The 26,617-nt window shown below is 41.1% G+C and overlaps 1 protein-coding gene across 3 annotated transcripts in view; it reads left to right on the forward strand.

Moving 5' to 3' along the window:
* The window catches only part of FAM102B (family with sequence similarity 102 member B), a 100,257-nt gene that overhangs the window by 63,180 nt on the left and 10,460 nt on the right, over positions 1-26,617 (forward strand). For all 3 annotated transcript variants that reach the window (XR_006221774.1, XR_006221775.1, XM_007090052.3), the window contains exons 4-10: positions 2,400-2,516; positions 6,687-6,733; positions 15,566-15,669; positions 24,566-24,661; positions 24,802-24,991; positions 25,091-25,218; positions 26,375-26,444. Coding sequence is in view for 1 of the 3 variants with exons in the window: in XM_007090052.3 (XP_007090114.1) it covers positions 2,400-2,516; positions 6,687-6,733; positions 15,566-15,669; positions 24,566-24,661; positions 24,802-24,991; positions 25,091-25,218; positions 26,375-26,444 (752 nt within the window). In the remaining 2 variants the exon portion in view is untranslated. The remainder of the gene's footprint in view (positions 1-2,399; positions 2,517-6,686; positions 6,734-15,565; positions 15,670-24,565; positions 24,662-24,801; positions 24,992-25,090; positions 25,219-26,374; positions 26,445-26,617) is intronic.

A 26,617-nucleotide genomic window follows, 5' to 3' on the forward strand; every position in this document is an offset into this window, starting at 1 on the left:
AACAACTACTAAAGAGAAGAACAAGGCAGGTAAGGGGTAAAGAGAGACAACTACAGGGTTAGAGAGGGAGGAAGGAGCCAAGGCATTTAGAATGGTCATGGAAAGCCCCTTGGATGACATTTGAACGTAGACCTGAACGGAGTGAGGAAGAAAGCTACAAGATCTAAGAATGTTTCAGGCAAAAGAACAGTTAGTGTTAAAGGCCTTGAGGTGGACTTGGCATTTGCAAGTAAAAGGACATTGTGTCCAGAAGAAATAAGAAATAATAAATAAGATAAATATAAATAAATAAGAAAGCGGGGAAGTGAAGCTGACAAGGTAGTGGCCAAGGATGAAGGGACCAGAGACAGTCAACATAGATGACTCTTTCAAGGAGCTTTGCTATAAAAGGGAGCAGAAAAATAGTCCAACAGACTGGACAGAGATGTGAGATGAGGTTTTCTTTTGTTCATTCAGATGGCAAAAACTCCAGCGGGTCCACATGGTGGAATGGGAATGATTCAGTAGAGAAGGGAAACTCGAGAATGCAGAAGAGAGGGAGGAATTCCTGAAGCAGTGAACTTGAGTAGGCCAGAGGACAGTGGGTGGCCTCAGATCGGAACACAGCCAGTTCACTTATAATAAGCAGGCCTAGCTGCAGGCAGGTGAGTAGATGTGGCTAGCAGTAAGAGCTTGTGGAAGTTAAGCGCTCTTTTGATTGCTTTTATCTTCTGAGTGAATTAAAAAGCAAGGCATCACCAGAGAGTTTGGATGGAAAGGAGGTGCTGGAGGTTTAAAGAAAAAGGATAATGTATGAAATAGAGCCTTTGGATAATGTGCAACCAAATAGCCACGTGAATCTTCACATGCTCATTTGGATGTGGCTTTGCCCTGGATGCATCCAGGCTATTCTTCTGAACCCCTAAAAGGTATTAAGGCCAGAGTAGCCATGTGAAAATTAAGTAGATGTCACCTGTGGCCTGATGTGTTCTGACTTACTGCATTGGGAAATTGTGGCCCTTTAATTGGTCTCAAAGTTCTTACTCTTCATTCTTTTTGTACCAGTTAAAAGCTACTAGGGGCACCTGGGTGGCTCAGTCGGCTAAGCGTCCAACTCTGGCTCAGGTCATGATCTCACAGTTCATGGGTTCGAGCCCCTTATTGGGCTCTGTGCTCACAGCTCAGAACCTGGAGCCTGCTTCGAATTCTGGGTCTCTCTCTCTCTCTCTCTCTCTCTCTCTCTCTCTCTCTGCCCCTTCTCAGTTCATGCTCTGTCTCTTTGTCTCACTCTCAAAAATAAATAAACATTTTAAAAAATTAGTAAAAGCTACTAAATTAATGCTCCAGCCTGTAGTTAAAATCTTCATCTTGAATGCCATTCATATGTGTCCAGTATGTGTTTTTAAATCTTAAAACAGGCAGCTTAAAATCATAGCAGTGTTTGAAATGGCTAATACTCTTCATTAGGTATTCAGGGAGATGTGCTTAACTACAAATTCAAAACATTTTTTGTTGTTTTTAATAAAAGATTCCATATACATTTAGTCATGTAGAACAGACTTAGTTTGTAAAAAAAAAAAAAAAAGGGGGGGGTGGGGCATATTTCTTTACTGCTTGGAGACGGGAAATAGAAGTTGAACAACATCAGAGGGAAGAGTGCAGGACAATCATTGGTAACTTCAGAAAATGGAGAAGAACCTGGGTCATAATGAGAGGGAGGAACAGCTTTCAGCTGAACTTCTGGATAGCAGCATAGAGCGTTGTTGTGGGGTGCAGCTTTGGGGAAGGGGAAAAGAAAGGTAAAGAGAGATCAGCAAGGCAAATGTGAAAGGTGGTGAAGGAGAAGGGGCTTATACCAAAGAAAATGTCTGATACATTTAAATCATTCTACTTCTTGCATTTAAAGTAAGAATTTAATAACCTGCCACTATCTTCAGTCACCAGTGGTTAACTGGGAAAGGAGCCAGAACCAGAATGGGGAAAAGAAAGTCTGGTCAGTTTTCTATATGAATATGCAGGTGATCATGCATGACTGGTTGGCTGCCGTTTCCCACAGTGTTGGATGAGTACTGCTGCTACTTGGAATGATTTTAATTGTTTGATAAACATTATTTTTACTTCAACAGTTATATATTTCAGTGTGTACAGGAAAAAATATATATTTAGTGCATCAAGTCTGTGATTTCAGAGATCATATTGCTTAAGAGTAGAAAAGCTGATATATTTTAACAAAAAGGTGAGCCAATCTTAAGATACACATTAAGCAAATAATGGGGCAGATATTGTTAAGATGGCCACACTTGCAAATGACCGTTGTTTGAGAAAACTTGTCTAGAGCATGGGTTGAATGTTTATTTTAAGGAGAATATGATAGAAGCCTAGTAGATATTCTATTAATATAATTCCCTTTCTTTTCATAGCTGGGCTTTGCAGATCTAAACCTGGCAGAGTTTGCTGGATCAGGAAATACCACTCGTCGCTGTTTACTGGAAGGCTATGATACCAAAAATACAAGACAGGATAATTCCATTCTTAAAGTAAGCATGTTTTGAGATTTACATGTCAACAAATGAGAATCTCTGCCTTTGAATAAGCATAGGTATACACAGTCAAGGGCAAGATGGGAATCCGTACTGAGATCATAAGCTGACCACACCACACTGAAATATTCACCTTCAAGGGAAAAAGGCTACCCATATCACAGAAGCAGCAAAAAGTAACAGATGTTCACCTTCATGATCCTAAGGTGTTTCTGAGGCTGTGAACATTCAGGGAATAGTACATACAACTGCTACAGCATCAGGCTCATTGACAGTAAGGAGCATGATGAATGAATGCCTTAAAACATGTATCACTCCCGAAAAGTGACTTCCCAAGCAGCTATGGTGGGCACATAGAAGTCACTGGGTTCTCTGGTAACTAGTAAAGTGACAGGTGGAACTCACTTTGGGCATCTGCGATATTGTTTCCAAGTAGCATCAGCAGCCCCATAGTGTGGTGGCCACAGAGAACACATACGGTTGGTGGGAGTATTAAATGAGACCAGTGCAGAATATGTTTGTAAAATGTCTTGTACCTAGTAAGCCTCACCAGACAGACCTTTTGCTGTATTTTAGTTAGTTTACCCCTTGATGGTAAGTTATCTAATGATAAGAAAGGAAAATAATTCCTAATAAAAACTGTATGGTCAGAAGTTAGTGGAGCAAAGAATTACCCTATACCTACACTTTTCAAACTTTGTTTTCAATAAATATAACTGAAAAAAATTTCAAAGCACGTGCATATACCTGTGTAAGATAAACAGTGTTCTTCAGATGGGGATAGATTCTCTCCATTTTACAGATGAAGAAGCTGAGACTCAGAAGGTTAACTGTCTCCCTAAAGTCATCAGTCATCAGTAGCAGAGCAGAGACCAGAATGCATCTCTACCATTATGTAGTCAGTGGTCTTTTCATGTTGCCATGCTGTCTAAGCATCAGACTCCAAAGAAACAGGCTGCCCTATTCCTTCTTAGACTGATCCCAAACAAGCTGAACAAGCCGCTAAGTTTCTTCATATTTGCAGTGTAAGAAGAAAGATAATCCTTCTCTGAATAGTGTTTTCATTAGGAATTGAAATGACTTTCTTTTTTTTCTTTATTTTTTTTTTAAGAAAGAGATAGAAGGCACGTGTACACGCATGCACTCAAGCAGGGGAGGAGCAGAGGAAAAGAGAGAATCTTTTTTTTTTTTTTTTTAATGTTTATTTATCTAGAGAGGGAGAGAGAGAGCATGAGCACGGGAAGGGCAGAGAGAGGGAGAGAGAGAATCCCAAGCAGACTCCACACTTTCAGCACAGAGCCTGAAGCAAGACTTGATCTCACAAATCATGAGATCATGACCGAAGCCAAAATCAAGAGTCAGGCTCTTAAGCTACTGAGCCACCCAGGCACCCCAAGAGAGAGAATCTTAAGCAGGCTCCACACCCAGTGTGGAGCCCAACATGGGGTTTGATCTCACGAACTGAACCGTGAGATCATGACCTGAGCCAAAATCGAGTCCCACACTTAACCGATTGAGCCACCCAGGTGTTCTGGGAATTGAAATAACCTTCTAATTTTAAATTCCATCCCCTGCTATTCCTTAGGGCCAACTCCTGGAGTAGTTTCCTTCTGGCTCTCCATTGATCCTTTCACACCATTTCTCCCACTTGGCCCTACAAAGAAATTACTCTTTTATAGATCATACCACTCTGTATCACACACGCTGTGTCCCTGCCTGAGCTGTCATCTCCTGGTCACCTAGTTACCTTCTCTCTCCTACTTATGATGACTTAGCTCCTGGCTCACAGTTTTTCTTTCCATCCCTTCTGTCGTCATTTTTTGATGGCTCCACCATCTGGTGGGTGATCTGTCCTTGCAGACTGTCTTTTCTGTGCATTCTCTCCTTCTAGCTAATCTCTCATGTGCCTGGGACCTCTTCTTTCCTCAAACTACCCTTCTCCAGGAACTTTTTCCTTTTCTTCACCTCCATTCCACACCCCATGGTCACAGTCTAGACTTACCTCTAGAAATTCCACCACCTCCAGAATTTTAGTTCCATGTATCCCCTGCTCCCATCTATTATGTTTCCAGTCCTCTTGGTCTACTGTTCACTTGGCTATTCTTAACCTGACCGCTCTCACTGTCTACCAGCCTCCACTTGTTTCCACTTCCCTCTTTATCCAGCTTCGATTCTGGTATCCATGGTTATCCTATGCTCAGAAATATTCCTCGCTCCTTTGCCCCTGTCTCCCTCATTGCTCTCCCCTGAGTAATCCCCGACCCCAGTCAGACTCAACTGTCCTCTCTGGACTTGCGTCCTAGTTGCCGAATGTTGCTGGAGAACATCATACAACCATCCAGCTGCCATTCCTTCAGTCTTGCTCCCTGCCATCAAGCAACTGTACTTCCTTTGAAAGCATCCTTTCCCGTTTTTCTAGAGACTCTATTATATACCTTCTTTCCCCTTGGATCTCTATACACCACTCTTACTCTCAACTGATGGTCTTTCTTTATCCTTTATTGAGAAAACAGAAGCCATTAAACCAAATGCCCTCATTGTCCCATTGCCAAATTTATGATTCTTCCTGTCTGTCCAGCCCTGTTATCCTTTTTGCCCTGGTTACAATGAAGGAAATGCCCCTCTCCCTGTCAGAAGTCAATCCCTTCCCTTGGGTTGAAGAATCCAGAGCTTGCCTAATCCAGAGCAGTGCCACTTGGACTATCCCTTCTCCTGATGTTCTCTATCTCTAGTGAATCATTCTCATTAACATATGGAGAAACAGTTCTAGTATCTGCTGTGTTTAAAACAAAAACCGTTTCTCACCTCCTCCAACCACTATCCTACTCTCTCTGTTCTGCTTCCCCACACAATTTCTTAAGAGCTGCATGTGCCATCTCCCTCCCTCCTCAGACATTAAAGATACTCAAGAGTGCTGTTTTGACAGAGTTAGAAACCAGACTGTGGTGGAGGGGATAAGGCTACCAGCGCAGCAGACCCAGACTCACACATTTAGAAAGTGTAGTGCTCAAAGGGGAAAAGAACAGTAGTGGAGACACTGGGGTGAAGAAATAAGAAAGAAATGAGGTTGGTTATATTAGGATACATGTCAGCCACTATATCTCCTCCTCTTCGTAAAGACCGTGGGTTTTAGTATTGTGCAGTCCTAGCTTCAGATCTCAGCCCTGCCCTTTATTAGCTACCTGATCTTGAAAATACTAATATATCTCCTGAACTTAAAATGAAAGTATCCATCTCTCATAGGAGTGTTGAAGATCCAGTGAAATCTTGCATTATAAAACACGGTTTATGCCTGGCACATAATTAATTCTCAAATCATGATTGCTGTTAATGTTGTTGTTATTACTACCATTATCATTATTACTCCCAGAAGAAGGAAACAAGGTCCTATGGCTGTCTTTTTTTTTTTTTTTTAATGTTTATTTGTTTATTTTGAAAAAGAGCTCCAGTGAATCCGGGGGAGGAGCAGAGGGAGAGAGAGAGATAATGAATGAATCCCAAGCAGGCTCCACACTCTGCACAGGGACTGACTCAGGGCTCCATCTCACCACAACCACAAGATCATGACCTGAGCTGAAATTAAGAGTCCAACACTTAACCAACTGAGCCACCCAGGCGCCTCCTCCTCCCCCCCCCACCCCCCCGCCCGCTGTGGTTGAGTCTTAAAAGACAGTCACAACTAGCAGCATTTCAGAAAGCATTAGCAAAGGTTTAAATTCTGATCTAAAGCTGCAACACGGGCCAGAAGCATTGTGCTCTTGCAAGCCACTTCAGGCAGCCCATGAGGCAACAATATGGCAAGTTGGAGGGAAACATTCCAGACACTTGGGCACCACAGGAATTGGGGAGGAAAGACAGATAAACTAGACCAGCACAGCACACACCCACAGAACTGTTATTAGGGCAGCACTTGCTTTTTGTTTCCATCTTTTCCACTCTGATTTTTGCAGTTACAGAGTTTTGAATGTTAAAAAGTGGTTTTAAATCTGTGTCTGTATAAAGCAGCAACTTAATACTGGATGTAACCCAATTAAGCAATCATTTTATTTAATACTTTCTAAACAGAAAATATTGGCCTAGATTCTGTGGCGGATGCATAGATGAGCGGAATGTGGCTTCTCCTCTCAAGGAAACTTTTATAATCACATTTCTTTTCCTAATATTCAGGTTTTGATCAGTATGCAGCTGATGTCTGGAGACCCATGTTTTAAAACGTAAGTTGAAGCTCTGTAAATGAATTATTTATCTGAAAGTATAAAAGTGGTTTCTTTTTGTTTGTCTGTTTAAATTTTTGCATTCATATTTCATAATATTTACTAGTGAAGGACTGTTCTCTTCCTAGGAGACTGACCTGACCCACATAGAAGTTACTATTACCTTTTACCAAACAAGCTCCCCACAGTCTAAAATTATTTAAGCTATAAGTCTTTCATCATCTTCAAGTTTTGGGTGAAACTATACAAATTAAATGTTTTAATTTGACCTCCGCAGACTTATTCATTTCTTCAACAAATACCTCTTAAGTGCCTTACCATGTGCTAGGCTCTATTCTAGACACTAGAGAAACAGCAGTGAAAAAAAAATAGACCAAGTCCCTGACCTCTTGGAGCATGTATTCTAAGAGGAAAACAAATAACGAGCTAATACATACATGTATAATTTAAAAAGAGCAATGAGTGTTTTGGAGAAAAATAATGCAGGGTAGGAAGGCATGGTGGGGAGAAACGTTGCTGTTTTAGAGTGTAGTCAAGAAAGTCCTCCCTGGCAAAGCTGATATTTGAGCAGAGACCTAAAGGAGGTTGGAAGCACACCATGCAGACATTTGGGGAAAGAGCATTTGAGGTAGAGGAACAGGGACAAAGGTCTTGAGGGAGGAGTGTGTTTGTCATGTCCCAGGAACTGCCAGGAGACCAGTATGTCTAGAACAGAGAGAATGAGGAGTAGGGGGATTGGAGATAGCATCAGATGATGAAGAGTCTCATCGGCCACTTATAACCTGAGTGAGACAATAAGCTCCTGGAGGGTTTAGAGCAAGGGAATAAAATTATCGGACTTATGGCTGCTAGGTAGAGAATAGACAATTTGGGGGAGCAACGACAGGAGGAATGGCAGAAATAGGTAAAGGGTTAGGAGGCTCTTTCAGTAGTCCAAGATTTAGGGCCTGAGTAACTAGAGAAATGGTTTTTCCACTTATTGAAATAGCAGAGCCTCTAAGAAAAACAGGTTGGGGGTTGGGAGGTTGGATGTTAGGCATGTCACATTTGAGATCCCTATTTAACATCCAGCCAGGCACATCATGTGGGCAGTTGGACATAACACCAAGAGTTCAGTGGGGAGGCCCGAGCTGAAGATACAATTTTGGAAATCATGATGTCATCAGCGCATACAGAGCAGTTAAAGCCATGCAATTTGGTTAAATGACCTAGAGGGAATGACTATAAATAAAGAAAAGAACCACAGACTGAGGGGTGGGACACTCCAGTGTTAGAGGTTGGGGAGATGGGGAAGAACCAGCAAAGGAACAACCTGTGAAAGAAAAGGAATGAACCAAAGGGGAAGACTGTCCTGAAAAACCAAGCGTGAGACGTGTTTCGAAAAGGAAAGGGTATTGGCTGTGTCCCACACTGTGGAAGTAGATCATGGAAGATGAGGACTGGAAACTGACCTTTGGATTTGCTGTCCAGAAACCACCAGTGCCTTTGACAAGCATTTTGATAGATTGCTGGGAGCCTGTAACCTTTTTGGAGTGGGTTAAAGAGGGCTTGAGAGGAGAAAAATTGGAGACAGCATAAACAATTTTGCTGCAAAAAGAACAGAAAATCAAGTTACAAATAAAAAGAGGATACAGGGTCAAGAGCAGGTCTTTGGGTTTATTTGTTTGTTTTTTAAGATGGGAGATAGTATTTGTGTACAGATCTGAATGGTTCAGTAGGGAGAGAGGGGACACAGAAGAGAAAAAGGACAGTTACTAGACGGTGTCCTTGGATTGTCAAGAGCAATGAATGCAGAGAATATGGCTTTAGATGCAGTTATATGAGAAATGGAAGCATATAGAAGTTATTTTCAATTTTCTCCTTATTTCCTAGTGAAATAGGAAATGAGATGATCATTGAAGAGTGCGGACGGGAAAGATGGAGATGGGTTTGAGGAAAGAGGAAAGATGTGGAAGAGTCCTGTCAGAGTGTGAGAGAGTAAGCTGAATGGGGAGAGGCTTGCTTGTTAGCAATACTGAAGACACTCAATTACAAAAGAAAATTAATTATATATCACTTGAATATCTGAGAAAAATATATTTAGTAAAGGAAAGAAAACCTTAATTTTTCCCTGTGCACCAACTTCCATGTTTTTAATAGTAACATCCATATAGTTCCCTATTTACAGTGTTTTTTAAAGTTGAAAATACATATTTAATAAAAAATCAATTGATTAAACTATGCATTTTACTATAACTTACCTTTCCTGTGTTGTCATCTCTTGAACTGTAATTTCCTGGCTTCTTTCTTTATATCCTGCTCTCGAGACTAAACAATTTTTGCTATGCTACATTTGGCTTCTTAGGTAACAGTGTTTTTCTAGTGGAATCAGTTTAAGGCAAAATGACAAAATGAGCAGCAAAACAAAGTGGAAGGAAAGGAATTCATCATTCCTTCTCGTGAACTTAATATTCCCTTTCTGGCCCTTTCTCTACCATTTTATCTCTCCACTTGTGCAACTCAAATACTGAAGAGTTCAAAAATAGATCACCTTATGTTCTGTATTATCTCTGGGAATGTAATTCTGAGAGTCTAGAATTTATATTTATAGGAAAGATGTTTATAACTCATTAGAATAAACAGACCTCACCTAATCCCAAGATACATAAAAATATTTCTCAGGAGAACCAAACTCCCAATAGTTATTTTCTCTTTTCTCTGAATCTGAAATTGTACAACTGTCAGTGGAAAAGGAGCAACTCTGACCCATCCATGCACTTATGCATACTGAGTATGGACCAAATAGAAAAATGGTGAGGGGCGCCTGGGTAGCTCAGTTGGTTGAGCATCCGACTCTTGGTTTTTCAGCTCAGGTCCTGATCTCACAGTTCATAATATCGAGCAGAGTTGGGCTCTGCTTGGGATTCTCTCTCTCCCTCTCTGTCTCTGCCCCTCCCCTATGCATGTGTGTGCACACATGCTCTCTCCCTCTCTCTCAAAATAAATAAACTTTAAAAAAAAAATGTTTAAACTACTGATGTAAAAAGTAAATTATTTGGAGGGCACCTGAGTGGCTCAGTCAGTTGAGCATCCAACTCTTGATTTCAACTCAGGTCATGATCCTAGGGTCATGGAATTGAGCCCCACATTGGGCTCCATGCTCAGCATGGATTAGGATTCTCTCTCTCCTGCTGCCCCTCTCCCCGACTCGCTTGCATGCATGCTCTCTGTCTCTAAAATAAATAAGATTCTGTCTCTCCCTCTGCCCCTCTCCCCTGTTCGCACTTTTTCTCTATAACAGAAAAAAAGTGGGGGGTAGGGGGGACCTGGGTGGCTCAGTTGGTTGAGCATCCGACTTCGGCCCAGGTCATGTTCCCGTACTTCGTGGGTTCCAGTCCCACATCAGGCTCTGTACTGACAGCTCAGAACCTAGAGCCTGCTTCCAATTCTGTATCTCCCTCTCTATCTGCCCCTCTCCCGCTTTGTCTCTCTGTCTCCCAAAAATAAATAAACATTTAAAAAAAAAAAACTTTTTTTAAGATAAAGTAAATTGTTTTTATTATATTGTATTTCAGTATATGTCAAATATGTAAAATCACAATACTTTAGAGCTGAAAAGAGTGTTGGAATTTGTCCAGTGATTTTTTTCAGAATATTTAGCCACAAAATCTTTGTGTTCAAATGTATTATAAATCTCAATATATCAGTTTTTTCTATTGAAAAATATATAGTACCTTACTACCTAAAGTCTCTAAGGGAGGAGCTTCATCAAGCCAGTTTAAAAGTATTATAAAATCCAAGTTCTCATTTTACAGATGGGGAAACTAAGGCAAAAACAACTGAGTCACATGACTGAATATTTCTAAGACATAGATGTAAGTAACTGCTGGAGAGGTTCATCCTACTATTCTTTCTGCTTTTATCTGTCTTTGAATTTTTCAGGATATAAAGTTTTTAAAAACCTCGGGGCGCCTGAGTGGCTCAGTTGGTTAAGCGGCCAACTTCGGCTCAGGTCATGATCTCGCGGTCCGTGAGTTTGAGCCCCGCGTCGGGCTCTGTGCTGACAGCTCAGAACCTGGAGCCTGTTTCAGATTCTGTCTGTGTCTCTCTCTCTCTGACCCTCCCCCGTTCATGCTCTGTCTCTCTCTGTCTCAAAAATAAATAAACGTTAAAAAAAAAAAAATTAAAAACCTAGAGAAACTAAAACAAAAAACAAAAACCTAGAGAAACTAACAAGAATACAGCAGACCTTCAGCATTCTCACCTTTAAATTCTAGTTTTGACATTTTATGAGCATAGGATCTTTACCATAATTTGTATCATTTTCTGAAAGATATATTTCATACCATAAGGCCTGTATTTATGAATAAGACAGCTGGTAAGTCACCCTCTACCTACCTGCCCTGGACTCTGTTTCTCTGTTTTGTAGTTCTCTGCAAATCATCAAATATCCGACTCTTGTAAAAGAATGAAACTGGCTAAAAAAAAAAAAAAAAAAAAAAGCCAACCACTAGTGCTAATAAAGAAAAAGGATAGGGGCCCCTGGCTGGCTCAATTGGTGGAACATGCAGCTCTTGATCTCAGGATTGTGAGTTCGAGCCCCACGCTGGGTGAGGAGATTACTTACAAAAATAAAAATCTTTTTAAGAATTTTAAGAGAGGGGCTCCTGGGTGGCTCAGTCGGTTGGGCATCTGACTTCGGCTTAGGTCATGATCTCATGAATGTGAGTTCAAGCCCCATGTTGGTCTCTCTTCTGGCAGCTCAGAGCCTGGAACCAGCTTCAGATTCTGGTCTCCCTCTCTCTCTGTTCCTCCCCCGCTCGCACTCTGTCTCTCTCTATCTCTCAAAAATAAAGATTAAAAAAAAATTTTTTTTAAGAATTTTAAGAGAAAAAAGATATCTTGAGAGAAAAAATACATGCTACACTGACATCTGCCAATATGGTGGTTAAGTAGATCTAGGGATGATAATCCTCTTGAATAGCTAGGGTTCTGGAACATTCATATTCTAGAAGGAAGGAGAGTACTATTTGTCAAAATGATTTAGTAAATATTACTGTCTTCCAATTTAAATGTTGAAACAACTCTGTGATACAGTATCTATATTTTTTAAGTGAGGACCCTGAGGCTCCGAGGTTAAGGAACTAATTTGTCCAGAGTCCCAGGATTCACTCATTTATTCTGTACATGTGCATTGATTGTCTGCCATGTGCTAACATTTACCAAACTAAAGTAAGGCCAGCCCCTGTTCTGAAAAATTTACTCCTTCTGTGGGAGACAGACACAGAACATATGATGCTACTGAGGCATGGATGGTTGAGTCCCTAACTACTTTTTCTTGAAATGCAGGGAAGTGTTCACTGAGGGAGTGATACTGAGCTAATTTTTAGAGGATGAATAGGAAATTATCAAGCAGAGGAGGTGGGTAGAACATTCCAGGAATAGAAAACGTCTTGCATGAGTTTATGGCATTGTTACAGGGCATGAATATCAAGTACGTAATTTTGTCACTTCAGGTCATTTTTCACATACTCTTAACGTTGCTGTGACATTAAAATAAAATCTCATCTCTTCATTCTGTAATTGAGCTATATTAAACAAGTTCTTATAAGGGATACAAAAACATTTTCAGAACAAAAAGGGGTAATAGAATAAAAACTGACACACGTTAAGCACAGTGATTATTCAACACGACTGAGTTGTGTAGGGAGACTTAGGAGAGCTGCCAAGGCCCCACTAAGATTTTAGATCATAATTAATATCAATCCCCATGGACTGATTCAATAATTCAAAATTATTGAATTTTCTCTGTAATGCTTAGTTACCCCAGTTAACTAAGTTAGTGAAGGAAGGCTCAAATTATCAAGGGTTGGGGTTCTTCAAGTGTTTTGAGACCTCAGAACAAGGGATGCCAAACTGAAGGTATTGCTAAAAGTATTGTGGCCCTGAAGTCAGGCTGAACAGGAAAGACTGGAGCCAGAGGGAGACAGGGAGAAAGGGAAGAGGCCACAGGCTGGGAGCACTGAAAGTTGGAAAACAGGTCTAAGAGGTAGAGGGATGGAGACACTGGAATCAGGCCACCTGTGAAAGGAAGAACAAAGGACTTGGCATTAAAAAAATAGGACAGGCAGGCATGAGTCACCATCAGTGATTAATGACTGGGACTGTAGACTCCATTCTTTGTAAGTGTATTTGTTTTGCATGTTACTTTTTCTTACGGAATATTGAATGCAGGGCTTTTTAGGCCACTATTATTTCACACTATTTAAAAATACGGCCTTTGGTAACTGAAGAAGTAGGTCTAGGCCAGACTACAAAGGGCCTTATAAAGAGTTTGTGCTTTATCTGGAAGGAGCTATTGACATGCTTTTAATCAGAGAATAACATGTTCATAACAAGCTCCTAGCTAGGAGACTCTTGTGGTCTTAAGGTACAAAGACCAAACTAAAGTAATTACTGGAGGCAGAGAAAAGATGACAAATAGGAAAAACATGGGAAAATCTGTGGGATTTGGAAACTGTTTGGGTGTGGAGAAATGTGAGTAGGAAGGACCCAGAGGCAGTATCTAGGACTGTAGTTTCAGTGACTTTGTGGACTACGATGACATTCACAGAATTGGAGAATACAAGAAGAAAGCAGATTTAGGAAGAGAAGATGGCCTTAGCTGGGCATATATTGACTTCAATATACTTGCAAGACAAATACTTGAAAATATCCCAACAGGATATGCAATTTTGGAATTTAGGAGACCTTATGATAAAAATAATTTATAAATAGGTTTCAGGGCACCAGGGTGGCTGAGTCGGTTGAGCATCCGACTCTTGATTTTGGCTCAGGTTGTGATCTCATGGTTTGTGAGATCAAGTCTTATGTCCCTGCTTGGGATTCCTTCTCTGCCCCTCCCCACATTCATTCATTCATTCTCTCTCTCTCTCTCTCTCTCAAAATAAATAAACACAAAAAGAAAAAAGAAAGAAAGAATCTCGAAATAGGTTTGATGACGGTCTTAAATGTCTGTATCTTCAAGGACCTAAATAGCCAGAGGATTCTACTGACATGATATAATACGAATTTAAGAATTACCACACAATATATGTACACACACAATATATACACATACACATGTGTACACATGTATAGTTTTATATATACATATATGAACGTATGCATACAAATAACCACTACTTATACTGTTGTACAATGGGTTTTATATTGCATTACATTTTTTTTGTTACTATTGCATCTGGCCAGTTTAATGTTTTACATAGATAAAAAAGATAAATTCTGTATTAAGGCAACTGAATGACAATTACTGAACTGTCATAAAAATATTAAACTGTAGTATATTAATGTGTGTAGACTAATGTCCCCAGCACCACCAAAGATGTCTACACCTAATCCTTAGAACCTGTGAATATGTTGAGTTAAATGGCCAAAGAGAATGAGGTGGCAGGTGGAATTAAAGTAGTAATCTAACTTCAAAATAGGGAAATTGTTCTGGGTTCTCCACGTGGACCCACTATAATCCCACGGGTCCTTAAAGGGAAGAGGTATAATCCAAGAGAAAAGGTAATTGGCAGCATGTCAGGGTTAGAGGGAAATTCGAAATACAGAACAGTCAGAGAGAGATGCAGCCTTTCTGGCTTTGAAGATGAAGGAAGGAGCCTGAGCCAAGGAATGCAGGCAGTCTCTGGAGGCTGGAAAAGGCAAGGAAACAGGTTCTCCCCTAAAGCCTCCAGGAAGGAATGTGGTCCTGCCAACACCTTGGTTTTGGTCCAGTGGAACCTATGTCAGACCTCTAACAGAAACTGTAAGATAATGAATTTATGTTAAGTCTCTAAGTTTGTGGTAATGTGTTCCAGCAACAACAGAACTAATATACTCAGGCTAACTAATTTTTGGGCATCTGTATTTTGGAAATACTTTTCTAGTTTATTTTAGCAATCTTTATTTTAGAGGTACTTTGCTAGTATGTTTTGAATTTCAGTAAATACAAAATAACAAAAACAAAAAAGGAATTGCCACGTAGTGGGTCAGCTTCACCCACTATCCCTTCAGCCACCTCCCTATTTTACCTCAGGTCACCAAGGGATAGTTTCTAGGAAGATGTGGTTTTCCTCCAGACTGTCAACCTCAAAAGTTAGGGATGTTTTATTGAAAAGAAAAAAAAAATTTTCTTAGAACTCAGATTTGCCCCAACCTGCTACACATCTTCCACATGGAGATAGGAGCCTTGAATTAGCCAATGAAAAGCTATCCATCACCTACCCCTAGAGAATCCAGCCCAAAAAACAATCTAAACAACTGGGGCTCTTTACAGATTCCCCCTAGGGTAAGTAAGCCGTTGACAGAGAAGAAGGTAGAAGTTAAAACCGTGAGTACCATTTAAGAAGTTAGTAGGCCAACAAGAGAGCTCAGGCCCTGGAGTGGAAAGCATGACGTATTCCCCTCCGACCTCAGATACAAAGGGTCTTGATACCACCTTCTCTGCCTCAGGTAACCTCCCTGCCTTGTCTGAGAGTTGACAGTTGAAGCATCCTCCACAGATGGTGCCGGGGACACACAACCAGAGCCCCTCTTTTCCAGACTCTGTGGAGGCAATCCCCTTTCTGCTCTCAACATTTTTTGTTGAGTAAAAATCTTTTGTTTTCCCCATGAAGTGTATTCCAGTTTTGAGGCAGCTCATACAGTATGTGTTGATTTTTATGACGTTCACCCTCAAAGAGGTACCGTTAAGCAGGCACCTTACTAAAGTGGTGCACTGACTCCACAACCATTCTTTAACACTATCTCAAGCTTTCTGATTCACCCATCATTAATCAAGTTCTGATCCTTTGAAATACTTATTTACAGGCCTCCTTCTACATCAATGTCTCTACCAATTGCTGGTGAATCTGAATCTCTGGAAGAAGATAGAAAAGGTGGAGAGACTCTCAAAATCCATCTTGGAATAGCAGGTACGGGTGTGTAGCTTACTGTTTTTTTTTAATCTGTGAGAAATGGCACCACTTGACATCATGAAAGATTCCCAAAGTCCCACCCAGATTTCAAATTCTGTGGGTAAAGGAGGTGGGTAGGTGAATAGAGGGATGGGCTGAAACATGGTGGGCACTAAGTAGGGCACTTGTGATGAGCACTGGGTGTTATATGTAAGTGATGAATCACTAAATTCTCATGAAACCAATACTATACTGTATGTTAACTAACTGGAGTTTAAATAAGATGTCGGAGGGGCGCCTGGGTGGCTCAGTCGGTTAAGCGGCCGACTTCGGCTCAGGTCATGATCTCGCGGTCCGTGGGTTCGAGCCCCGCATCAGGCTCTGTGCTGACAGCTCAGAGCCTGGAGCCTGTTTCAGATTCTGTGTCTCCCTCTCTCTGACCCTCCCCCGTTCATGCTCTCTCTCTGTCTCAAAAATAAATAAACATTAAAAAAATTTTTTAATAAGATCTTGGAAAGAAAAATAAAAAATTCTGTGGGTACATGGCTTGAAATGGGCCAAGAATTTATCAGCAGAGTTTTAATTATGCAATTTTGGGGTGAGCCAGTGCTTTGTTTCGTCTGAAGTGTCAGGCTCTGGTAGATTAACAACTCAATGTTGTATTGACACACACCCCCTTGGTGTACTTCTCCCCACAGATGGAACGGGACACTACAGGAGTGTGCCTAGCAACTTCTGCCAGCCACCTGTCAGGTGTTGCTTCTCCCCCACCGAACACTCTTCTCTGTTGGTGGTTCCAAACATGAGTGTCCATCAGAGTCCCCTGGTGGGCTTGTTAAACCATAGGTTGCTGACACTGCAGCCAGAGGTTTTTGATTGGGTAGATCGGGGTTGGAGCCTGAAAATTGTATTCCTGGGTTCCAAGGTGACACTGATGCTGCCGGGCCCCGGGCCACACCTTGAGAGCCACCTCCCCAGGCAAACTCCCAGCCACACTCAGATCTGCTCCAATAGTTAAAAGCCTAAAATGTTCAGTTGCCTGAAGAAAAAGGAGTTAGGAGCTTTCTTTCTTCTCTCATGTGATTGAGCAGGGTTATTATTTGAAAGAATGAAGAGAAAGGTGTAGTGATGCGATTAACAAATTAGTCCTAGGGGCGCCTGGGTGCCTCAGTCGGTTAAACATCCAACCTCAGCTCAGGTCATGATCTCACAGTTGGTGCATTCAAGCCTCACATTGGGCTCTGTGCTGACAGCTTAGAGCCTGGAGCCTGCTTTGGATTCTGTGTCTCCCTCTCTCTCTGCCCTTCCCCTGTGCATGCTGTCTCACTTTTTCTCTCAAAAATAAACATTAAAAAAATATTTTAATAAGAAAAAAAAAGTCCTATATCATTTTTTTAAGATTTTATTTTTTTATGTTTGTAATGTTTGTTTATTTTTGAGACAGAGTACAAGTGGGGGGGGGGGGGACAGACAAAGAGGGAGACAGAATCCAAAGCAGGCTCCAGGCTCTGAGCTGTCAGCACAGAACAGTGGGATGATGACCTAAGCCGAAGTCAGACCTCAACCAAATGAGCCATCCAAGCACCCTGGTCCTATATAATTCTTGATATGAACCACGTCTTTGGGTTTAGATCTTCACATAGATCAGCTTTGCATTTAGGACCACTATAAAGTGGACTAGGGATGCTGGTTTGGAGTTTGTATCTTATAGCCTGCCCAGAAGTGAGAAACCTTTGCAGAAGGGCCAGGCTGCTCCAGTAGCTTACTCATTTGGCAGCATTGCTTGGTCCAGCAACATCCAGTATCATTTATAGAACTGCTGCTGTAATTGCTGTGTTACTCAGTTGGTTTCCTTTTGCCTCTAAGTGAAAAGCAGTTCTAGTTTTCAAATAGTTCATGCTAATGAAAATGGCCACAGTTTTGCATTCTGTGAAACCTGGTTCTGGAAATACATAATTGGCATCTGGAATATGCACATTATCAGGGAACTGCTAGAAATGGCTTTGACACTGTTTTTTTGTACATTTACTTGGAAACTGAATACTATAATCAATTCTTAAGAACTTTTATTCTCACTGCTACATTGCATGCTGTGTTGATTTAAACCACAGACATTTGCCCAAATTATAGCCTAACACTAGCAACACTAATACTAAAGTAACAACGTGCTCTTTAGTTTACTGCTGTGATGGATTTTTGAGAGCAGGATTTTCTCAAAAAGCACACAATTTTGTATTTATAAGAATACATCTGACTCATTTTTATTAGAGAAATACTGAACATAAAAACTGAAATGCTTTTTGTTTTTCCGTTTATTTATTTATTAATTTATTTAGAGAGAGAGAGAGAAAGAGAGAGAGAGAGAGAGAGAGAGAGTGAGTCCCAAGCAGGCTCTGATGTGTCAGCACAAAGCCCAAGGTGGGGCTCAAACACACTGTGAGATCATGACCTGGGCCGAAGTCCGCAGTCAGACACTTAACCAACTGAGCCACCCAGGCACCCTGAAATGGTTTTATTTAAGAGTGCTGTTAAATCTTATGAAAAAAAATATTTTTTTAAGTTTATTTATATTGAGAGGGAGCAGTGAGAGCGAGAATCCCAAGCAGGCTCTGCACTGTCAGCACAGAGCCCAATACAGGGCTCAGTCCTATGAACCATGACATCATGACCTGAGCCAAAGTCCAGAGTCAGATACTTAACCATCTGAGCCTCCCAGGCACCCGAAACTATATTTCTTCAATAAACCATGGTATTTAAGTTTTTTAGATTTCACTACAATGCAGTTGTTTACCTTGTACCAATTTATTTTTTATTTTTATTTTTTTTTCAATATATGAAGTTTATTGTCAAATTGGTTTCCATACAACACCCAGTGCTCATCCCAAAAGGTGCCCTCCTCAATACCCATCACCCACCCTCCCCTCCCTCCCACCCCCCACCAACCCTCAGTTTGTTCTCAGTTTTTAACAGTCTCTTATGCTTTGGCTCTCTCCCACTCTAACCTCTTTTTTTTTTTTTCCTTCCCCTCCCCCATGGGTTTCTGTTAAGTTTCTCAGGATCCACATAAGAGTGAAACCATATGGTATCTGTCTTTCTCGGTATGGCTTATTTCACTTAGCATCACACTCTCCAGTTCCATCCACGTTGCTACAAAAGGCCATATTTCATTCTTTCTCATTGCCACGTAGTATTCCATTGTGTATATAAACCACAATTTCTTTATCCATTCATCAGTTGATGGACATTTAGGCTCTTTCCATAATTTGGCTATTGTTGAGAGTGCTGCCATAAACATTGGGGTACAAGTGCCCCTATGCATCAGTACTCGTGTATCCCTTGGGTAAATTCCTAGCAGTGCTATTGCTGGGTCATAGAGTAGGTCTATTTTTAATTTTCTGAGGAAGCTCCACACTGCTTTCCAGAGCAGCTGGACCAATTTGCATTCCCACCAACAGTGCAAGAGGGTTCCCGTTTCTCCACATCCTCTCCAGCATCTATAGTCTCCTGATTTGTTCATTTTGGCCACTCTGACTGGCGTGAGGTGATATCTGAGTGTGGTTTTGATTTGTATTTCCCTGATAAGGAGCAACGTTGAACATCTTTTCATGTGCCTGTTGGCCATCCGGATGTCTTCTTTAGAGAAGTGTCTATTCATGTTTTCTGCCCATTTCTTCACTGGGTTATTTGTTTTTCGGGTATGGAGTTTGGTGAGCTCTTTATAGATTTTGGATACTAGCCCTTTGTCCGATATGTCATTTGCAAATATCTTTTCCCATTCCGTTGGTTGCCTTTTAGTTTTGTTGCTTGTTTCCTTTGCTGTGCAGAAGCTTTTGATCTTCATAAGGTCCCAGTAATTCATTTTTGCTTTTAATTCCCTTGCCTTTGGGGATGTGTCGAGTAAGAGATTGCTACGGCTGAGGTCAGAGAGGTCTTTTCCTGCTTTCTCCTCTAGGGTTTTGGTGGTTTCCTGTCTCACATTCAGGTCCTTTATCCATTTTGAGTTTATTTTTGTGAATGGTGTAAGAAAGTGGTCTAGTTTCAACCTTCTGCATGTTGCTGTCCAGTTCTCCCAGCACCATTTGTTAAAGAGACTGTCTTTTTTCCATTGGATGTTCTTTCCTGCTTTGTCAAAGATGAGTTGGCCATACGTTTGTGGGTCTAGTTCTGGGGTTTCTATTCTATTCCATTGGTCTATGTGTCTGTTTTTGTGCCAATACCATGCTGTCTTGATGATTACAGCTTTGTAGTAGAGGCTAAAGTCTGGGATTGTGATGCCTCCTGCTTTGGTCTTCTTCTTCAAAATTACTTTGGCTATTCGGGGCCTTTTGTGGTTCCATATGAATTTTAGGATTGCTTGTTCTAGTTTCGAGAAGAATGCTGGTGCAGTTTTGATTGGGATTGCATTGAATGTGTAGATAGCTTTGGGTAGTATTGACATTTTGACAATATTTATTCTTCCAATCCATGAGCAGGGAATGTCTTTCCATTTCTTTATATCTTCTTCAATTACCTTCATAAGCTTTCTATAGTTTTCAGCATACAGATCTTTTACATCTTTGGTTAGATTTATTCCTAGGTATTTTATGCTTCTTGGTGCAATTGTGAATGGGATCAGTTTCTTTATTTGTCTTTCTGTTGCTTCATTGTTAGTGTATAAGAATGCAACTGATTTCTGTACATTGATTTTGTACCCTGCAACTTTGCTGAATTCATGTATCAGTTCTAGCAGACTTTTGGTGGAGTCTATCGGATTTTCCATGTATAATATCATGTCATCTGCAAAAAGCGAAAGCTTGACTTCATCTTTGCCAATTTTGTTGCCTTTGATTTCCTTTTGTTGTCTGATTGCTGATGCTAGAACTTCCAGCACTGTGTTAAACAACAGTGGTGAGAGTGGGCATCCCTGTCGTGTTCCTGGTCTCAGGGAAAAAGCTCTCAGTTTTTCCCCATTGAGGATGATGTTAGCTGTGGGCTTTTCATAAATGGCTTTTATGATCTTTAAGTATGTTCCTTCTATCCCGACTTTCTCAAGGGTTTTTATTAAGAAAGGGTGCTGGATTTTTTTGTCAAAGGCCTTTTCTGCATCGATTGACAGGATCATATGGTTCTTATCTTTTCTTTTATTAATGTGATGTATCACGTTGGTTGATTTGCGAATGTTGAACCAGCCCTGCATCCCAGGAATGAATCCCATTTGATCATGGTGAATAATTCTTTTTATATGCCGTTGAATTCGATTTGCTAGTATCTTATTGAGAATTTTTGCATCCATATTCATCAGGGATATTGGCCTGTAGTTCTCTTTTTTTACTGGGTCTCTGTCTGGTTTAGGAATCAAAGTAATACTGGCTTCATAGAATGAGTCTGGAAGTTTTCCTTCCCTTTCTATTTCTTGGAATAGCTTGAGAAGGATAGGTATTATCTCTGCTTTAAATGTCTGGTAGAACTCCTCTGGGAAGCCATCTGGTCCTGGACTCTTATTTGTTGGGAGATTTTTGATAACCGATTCAATTTCTTCGCTGGCTATGGGTCTGTTCAAGCTTTCTATTTCCTCCTGATTGAGTTTTGGAAGAGTGTGGGTGTTTAGGAATTTGTCCATTTCTTCCAGGTTGTCCAATTTGTTGGCATACAATTATTCATAGTATTCCCTGATAATTGTTTGTATCTCTGAGGGATTGGTTGTAATAATTCCATTTTCATTCATGATTTTATCTATTTGGGTCATCTCCCTTTTCTTTTTGAGAAGCCTGGCTAGAGGTTTGTCAATTTTGTTTATTTTTTCAAAAAACCAACTCTTGGTTTCGTTGATCTGCTCTACAGTTTTTTTAGATTCTATATTGTTTATTTCTGCTCTGATCTTTATTATTTCTCTTCTTCTGCTGGGTTTAGGCTGCCTTTGCTGTTCTGCTTCTATTTCCTTTAGGTGTGCTGTTAGATTTTGTATTTGGGATTTTTCTTGTTTCTTGAGATAGGCCTAGATTGCGATGTATTTTCCTCTCAGGACTGCCTTCGCTGCATCCCAAAGCGTTTGGATTGTTGTATTTTCATTTTCGTTTGTTTCCATATATTTTTTAATTTCTTCTCTAATTGCCTGGTTGACCCACTCATTCTTGAGTAGGGTGTTCTTTAACCTCCACGCTTTTGGAGGTTTTCCAGACTTTTTCCTGTGGTTGATTTCAAGCTTCATAGCATTGTGGTCTGAAAGTATGCATGGTATAATTTCAATTCTTGTAAACTTATGAAGGGCTGTTTTGTGACCCAGTATATGATCTATCTTGGAGAATGTTCCATGTGCACTCGAGAAGAAAGTATATTCTGTTGCTTTGGGATGCAGAGTTCTAAATATATCTGTCAAGTCCATCTGATCCAATGTATCATTCAGGGCCCTTGTTTCTTTATTGACCGTGTGTCTAGATGATCTATCCATTTCTGTAAGTGGAGTGTTAAAGTCCCCTGCAATTACCACATTCTTATCAATGAGGTTGCTTATGTTTATGAGTAATTGTTTTATATATTTGGGGGCTCTGGTATTCGGCGCATAGACATTTATAATAGTTAGCTCTTCCTGATGGATAGACCCTGTAATTATTATATAATGCCCTTCTTCATCTCTTGTTACAGCCTTTAATTTAAAGTCTAGTTTGTCTGATATAAGTATGGCTACTCCAGCTTTCTTTTGGCTTCCAGTAGCATGATAAATAGTTCTCCATCCCCTCACTCTCAATCTAAAGGTGTCCTCAGATCTAAAATGAGTCTCTTGTAGACAGCAAATAGATGGGTCTTGTTTTTTTATCCATTCTGATACCCTATGTCTTTTGGTTGGCGCATTTAATCCATTTACATTCAGTGTTATTATAGAAAGATACGGGTTTAGAGTCATTGTGATGTCTGTATGTTTTATGCTTGTAGTGATGTCTCTGGTACTTTGTCTCACAGGATCCCCCTTAGGATCTCTTGTAGGGCTGGTTTAGTGGTGACAAATTCCTTCAGTTTTTGTTTGTTTGGGAAGACCTTTATCTCTCCTTCTATTCTAAATGACAGACTTGCTGGATAAAGGATTCTCGGCTGCATATTTTTTCTGTTCAGCACATTAAAGATCTCGTGCCAATCCTTTCTGGCCTGCCAAGTTTCAAAAGAGAGATCAGTCACGAGTCTTATAGGTCTCCCTTTATATGTGAGGGCACGTTTACCCTTTGCTGCTTTCAGAATTTTTTCTTTATCCTTGTATTTTGCCAGTTTCACTATGATATGTCGTGCAGAAGATCGATTCAAGTTACGTCTGAAGGGAGTTGTCTGTGCCTCTTGGATTTCAATGCCTTTTTCCTTCCCCAGTTCAGGGAAGTTCTCAGCTATAATTTGTTCAAGTACCCCTTCAGCACCTTTCCCTCTCTCTTCCTCCTCTGGAATACCAATTATGCATAGATTATTTCTCTTTAGTGCATCACTTAGTTCTCTAATTTTCCCCTCATACTCCTGGATTTTTTTATCTCTCTTTCTCTCAGCTTCCTCTTTTTCCATAACTTTATCTTCTAGTTCACCTATTCTCTCCTCTGCCTCTTCAATCTGAGCCGTCGTTGTTTTCATTTTGTTTTGCATTTCGTTTAAAGCGTTTTTCAGCTCCTCATGACTGTTCCTTAGTCCCTTGATCTCTGTGGCAAGAGATTCTCTGCTGTCCTCTATACTGTTTTCAAGCCCAGCGAATAATTTTATGACTATTATTCTAAATTCACTTTCTGTTATATTATTTAAATCCTTTTTGATCAGTTCATTAGCTGTTGTTATTTCCTGGAGATTCTTCTGAGGGGAATTCTTCCGTTTGGTCATTTTGGATAGTCCCTGGAGTGGTGGGGACCTGCAGGGCACTTCCCCTGTGCTGTGGTGTATAACTGGAGTTGGTGGGCGGGGCCGCAGTCAGACCTGATGTCTGCCCCCAGCCCACCGCTGGGGCCACAGTCAGACTGGTGTGTGCCTTCTCTTCCCCTCTCCTAGGGGTGGGATTCACTGTGGGGTGGGGTGGCCCGTCTGGGCTACTTGCACACTGCCAGGATTGTGGTGCTGGGGATCTGGCGTATTAGCTGGGGTGGGTAGGCAAGGTGCACGGGGGCAGGAGGGGGCAGGCTTAGCTCGCTTCTCCTTAGGTGATCCACTTCAGGAGGGGCCCTGTGGCAGCGGGAGGGAGTCAGATCTGCTGCCAGAGGTTTGGCTCCGCAGAAGCACAGAGTTGGGTGTTTGCGCAGAGGAGGAGCGAGCAAGTTCCCTGGCAGGAACTGGTTCACTTTAGAATTTTGGCTGGGGGATGGGCGAGGGAAATGGTGCTGGCGAGCGCCTTTGTTCCCCACCAAACTGAGCTCTGTCGTCCGGGGGCTCAGCAGCTCTCCCTGCCTTTGTCCTCCAGCCTTCCTGCTTTCTGAGCAGAGCTGTTAACTTATGACCTCCCAGACACTAAGTCACGCTTGCTGTCGGAACACAGTCCGTCAGGCCCCTCCGCTTTTGCCAGCCAGACTCGGGGGCTCTGCTTGGCCGGCGATCCGCCCCTCCGCCCCGGCTCCCTCCCGCCAGTCCGTGGAGCGCGCACCGCCTCGCCGCCCTTCCTACCCTCTTCCGTGGGCCTCTCGTCTGCGCTTGGCTCCGGAGACTCCGTTCTGCTAATCCTCTGGCGGTTTTCTGGGTTATTTAGGCAGGTGTAGGTGGAATCTAAGTGATCAGCAGGACGTGCGGTGAGCCCAGCGTCCTCCTATGCCGCCATCTTCCAACTGCCCCCTACCTTGTACCAATTTAAAAGGATCTCTTTTCACTTTGTAACTAATTTTTCTTGATAATGAACTTAGTAGTTAATAAAATCTGCAGACAAGAATACAAATTGACCATTGACTTCTTGGCAGTAATGGTAACATCATGTTATGACTTATTGCAGATCTTTCAGCAAAGAGTGCCTCTGTTCCAGATGAACTTGGTGCCTGTGGACATTCTAGAACATCAAGCTATGCAAGCCAGCAGTCAAAAGTATCAGGTAGAGGCTAACAGTGAAGTTGAATTCCTTAGATATTTATTGTTCTAAAGTATTACTTGTAACTGCCAGGGTGTGGGAGAACGTTTACGTGCAGTGTGTTTGGTGTTAGTATTTTACCCAAAGCAATTTTTCTCTAACAGGGTATAGCTCGTGCCACTCCCGGTCATCTAGCTTCTCTGACCTCTGCCACAGGAGAAATACCTCAGTGGGAAGCACATCAACAGGAATTGAAAGTATTCTAGAGCCCTGTGATGAAATTGAGCAAAAAATAGTTGAACCAAATCTTGATACAGCTGGCAAAGAAGATACCGCTTCAGAACCGTTCAACAGGTATTTTTCCAGTCTCTGTTTAAATGGAGAGGAAAAAAACAACTTTGTTCTCGTAACATAATAAAAACAAGGGAAAAATTTTTTTAATTATTTTCAAAGATGCCCAGTGAAGCAAGATTCTGTAGAATCTCAGCTGAAGCGAGTTGATGACACCAGAGTGGATGCAGATGATATTGTAGAGAAAATACTGCAGAGTCAAGACTTCAGCCTAGATTCCAGTGCAGAAGGTATGTGGATTAAGTAGGCTGCATGCCCAGCGTGGGGCTTGAACTCATCACCCTGAGATCAAGACCTGAACTGAGATCAGTAGTCAGATGCTGGGGCACCTGGGTGGCTCAGTCGGTTGAGTGTCCGACTTCGGCTCAGGTCATGATCTCACAGCTCGTGAGTTCGAGCCCCACGTCAGGCTCTGTGCTGACAGCTCAGAGCCTGGAGCCTGCTTCGGATTCTGTGTCTCCCTCTCTCTCTGACTCTCCCCCACTCATGCTCTGTCTCTCTCTGTCTCAAAAATAAATATACATTAAAAAAAAAAAAAAATAGATGCTGAACTGACTTAACCCCCCCCTCAGATGCCTCTAAAAACATACAATTTTAAAGAAGCCTTATTGTGTATGCATCAACGTCTACCATGTTTATGTACCTTACAGCAGATATCTGTATCTGCTTTATCATAACTGGACACAACAACTGTGTAATTTTCAGGGTTGGATAGTGATCTTGAGATGATAGTGAATCACAGAATCCTTTATTCCCTCCTCAGCATTTTCACTGAGGCAAAATTTACATGCCACCAATTTGAAAGGTGTAATTATTCACGCCGGCATGAATAGAGAGCAGTTAGCAATGGACTTAGTTTCATTATGTAACTGGTTGTAAAGAGAAGTAATTAAACCTTACTTATGGAAATTTGTAGGAAGAGAAATCTTTTTTACTCAGTTTTAAAGAAAAACAACTTTAGGGAAGTTAATGAGAAATAACTATTAGGATATCTTTTAGGAGCGCCTGGCTGACTCAGTACAGCATGTGACTCTTGATCTCAGGGTTGTGAGTTTAAGCCCCACATTGGACATGGAGCCTACTTAAAAAAAAAAAAAAAAAGCATATCTTTTAAATTGCCTGTTTTTAAAATATATGTGTAGCTTTCTAAAAGTTTATTTCTTGGGGCTGTTTCAGTCAGTACAGTGTGCAATTCTTGCTCTCTGAGTTGTGAGCTCAAGCCCCATGTTGGGTGTAGAAATTACTTAAAAATAAAATCTAAAAATAAAAAATAAAAATGTATTTAATAAAACTTAAATGTAAATTATGAATTTAATATGATAGGAATATAATTTGACAATAATGTAATACGTGTGCCTATAACAAATATTTTAAATTGAATTGCAGAAGAAGGACTGAGGTTATTTGTGGGTCCCGGGGGAAGTACGACCTTCGGCAGCCATCATCTTCCAAATAGGTACGTGGTCCAGATAGCATCGTATTAAATAAAGAATATGTTCTTGAGTAGAAGGTGAAAGTTACAAAGTTTGTATTAGATTGAGGCTAGAAAATACATAGAATGCATCCATGAGAAGAATTACAGCTCTTAGCTTTCCTTATCTTGAGTATGTTTGAAATTATATTTAATAA

This window comes from Panthera tigris, chromosome C1, assembly GCF_018350195.1.
Source record: "Panthera tigris isolate Pti1 chromosome C1, P.tigris_Pti1_mat1.1, whole genome shotgun sequence".
NCBI classification, from domain to species: Eukaryota; Metazoa; Chordata; class Mammalia; order Carnivora; family Felidae; genus Panthera; species Panthera tigris.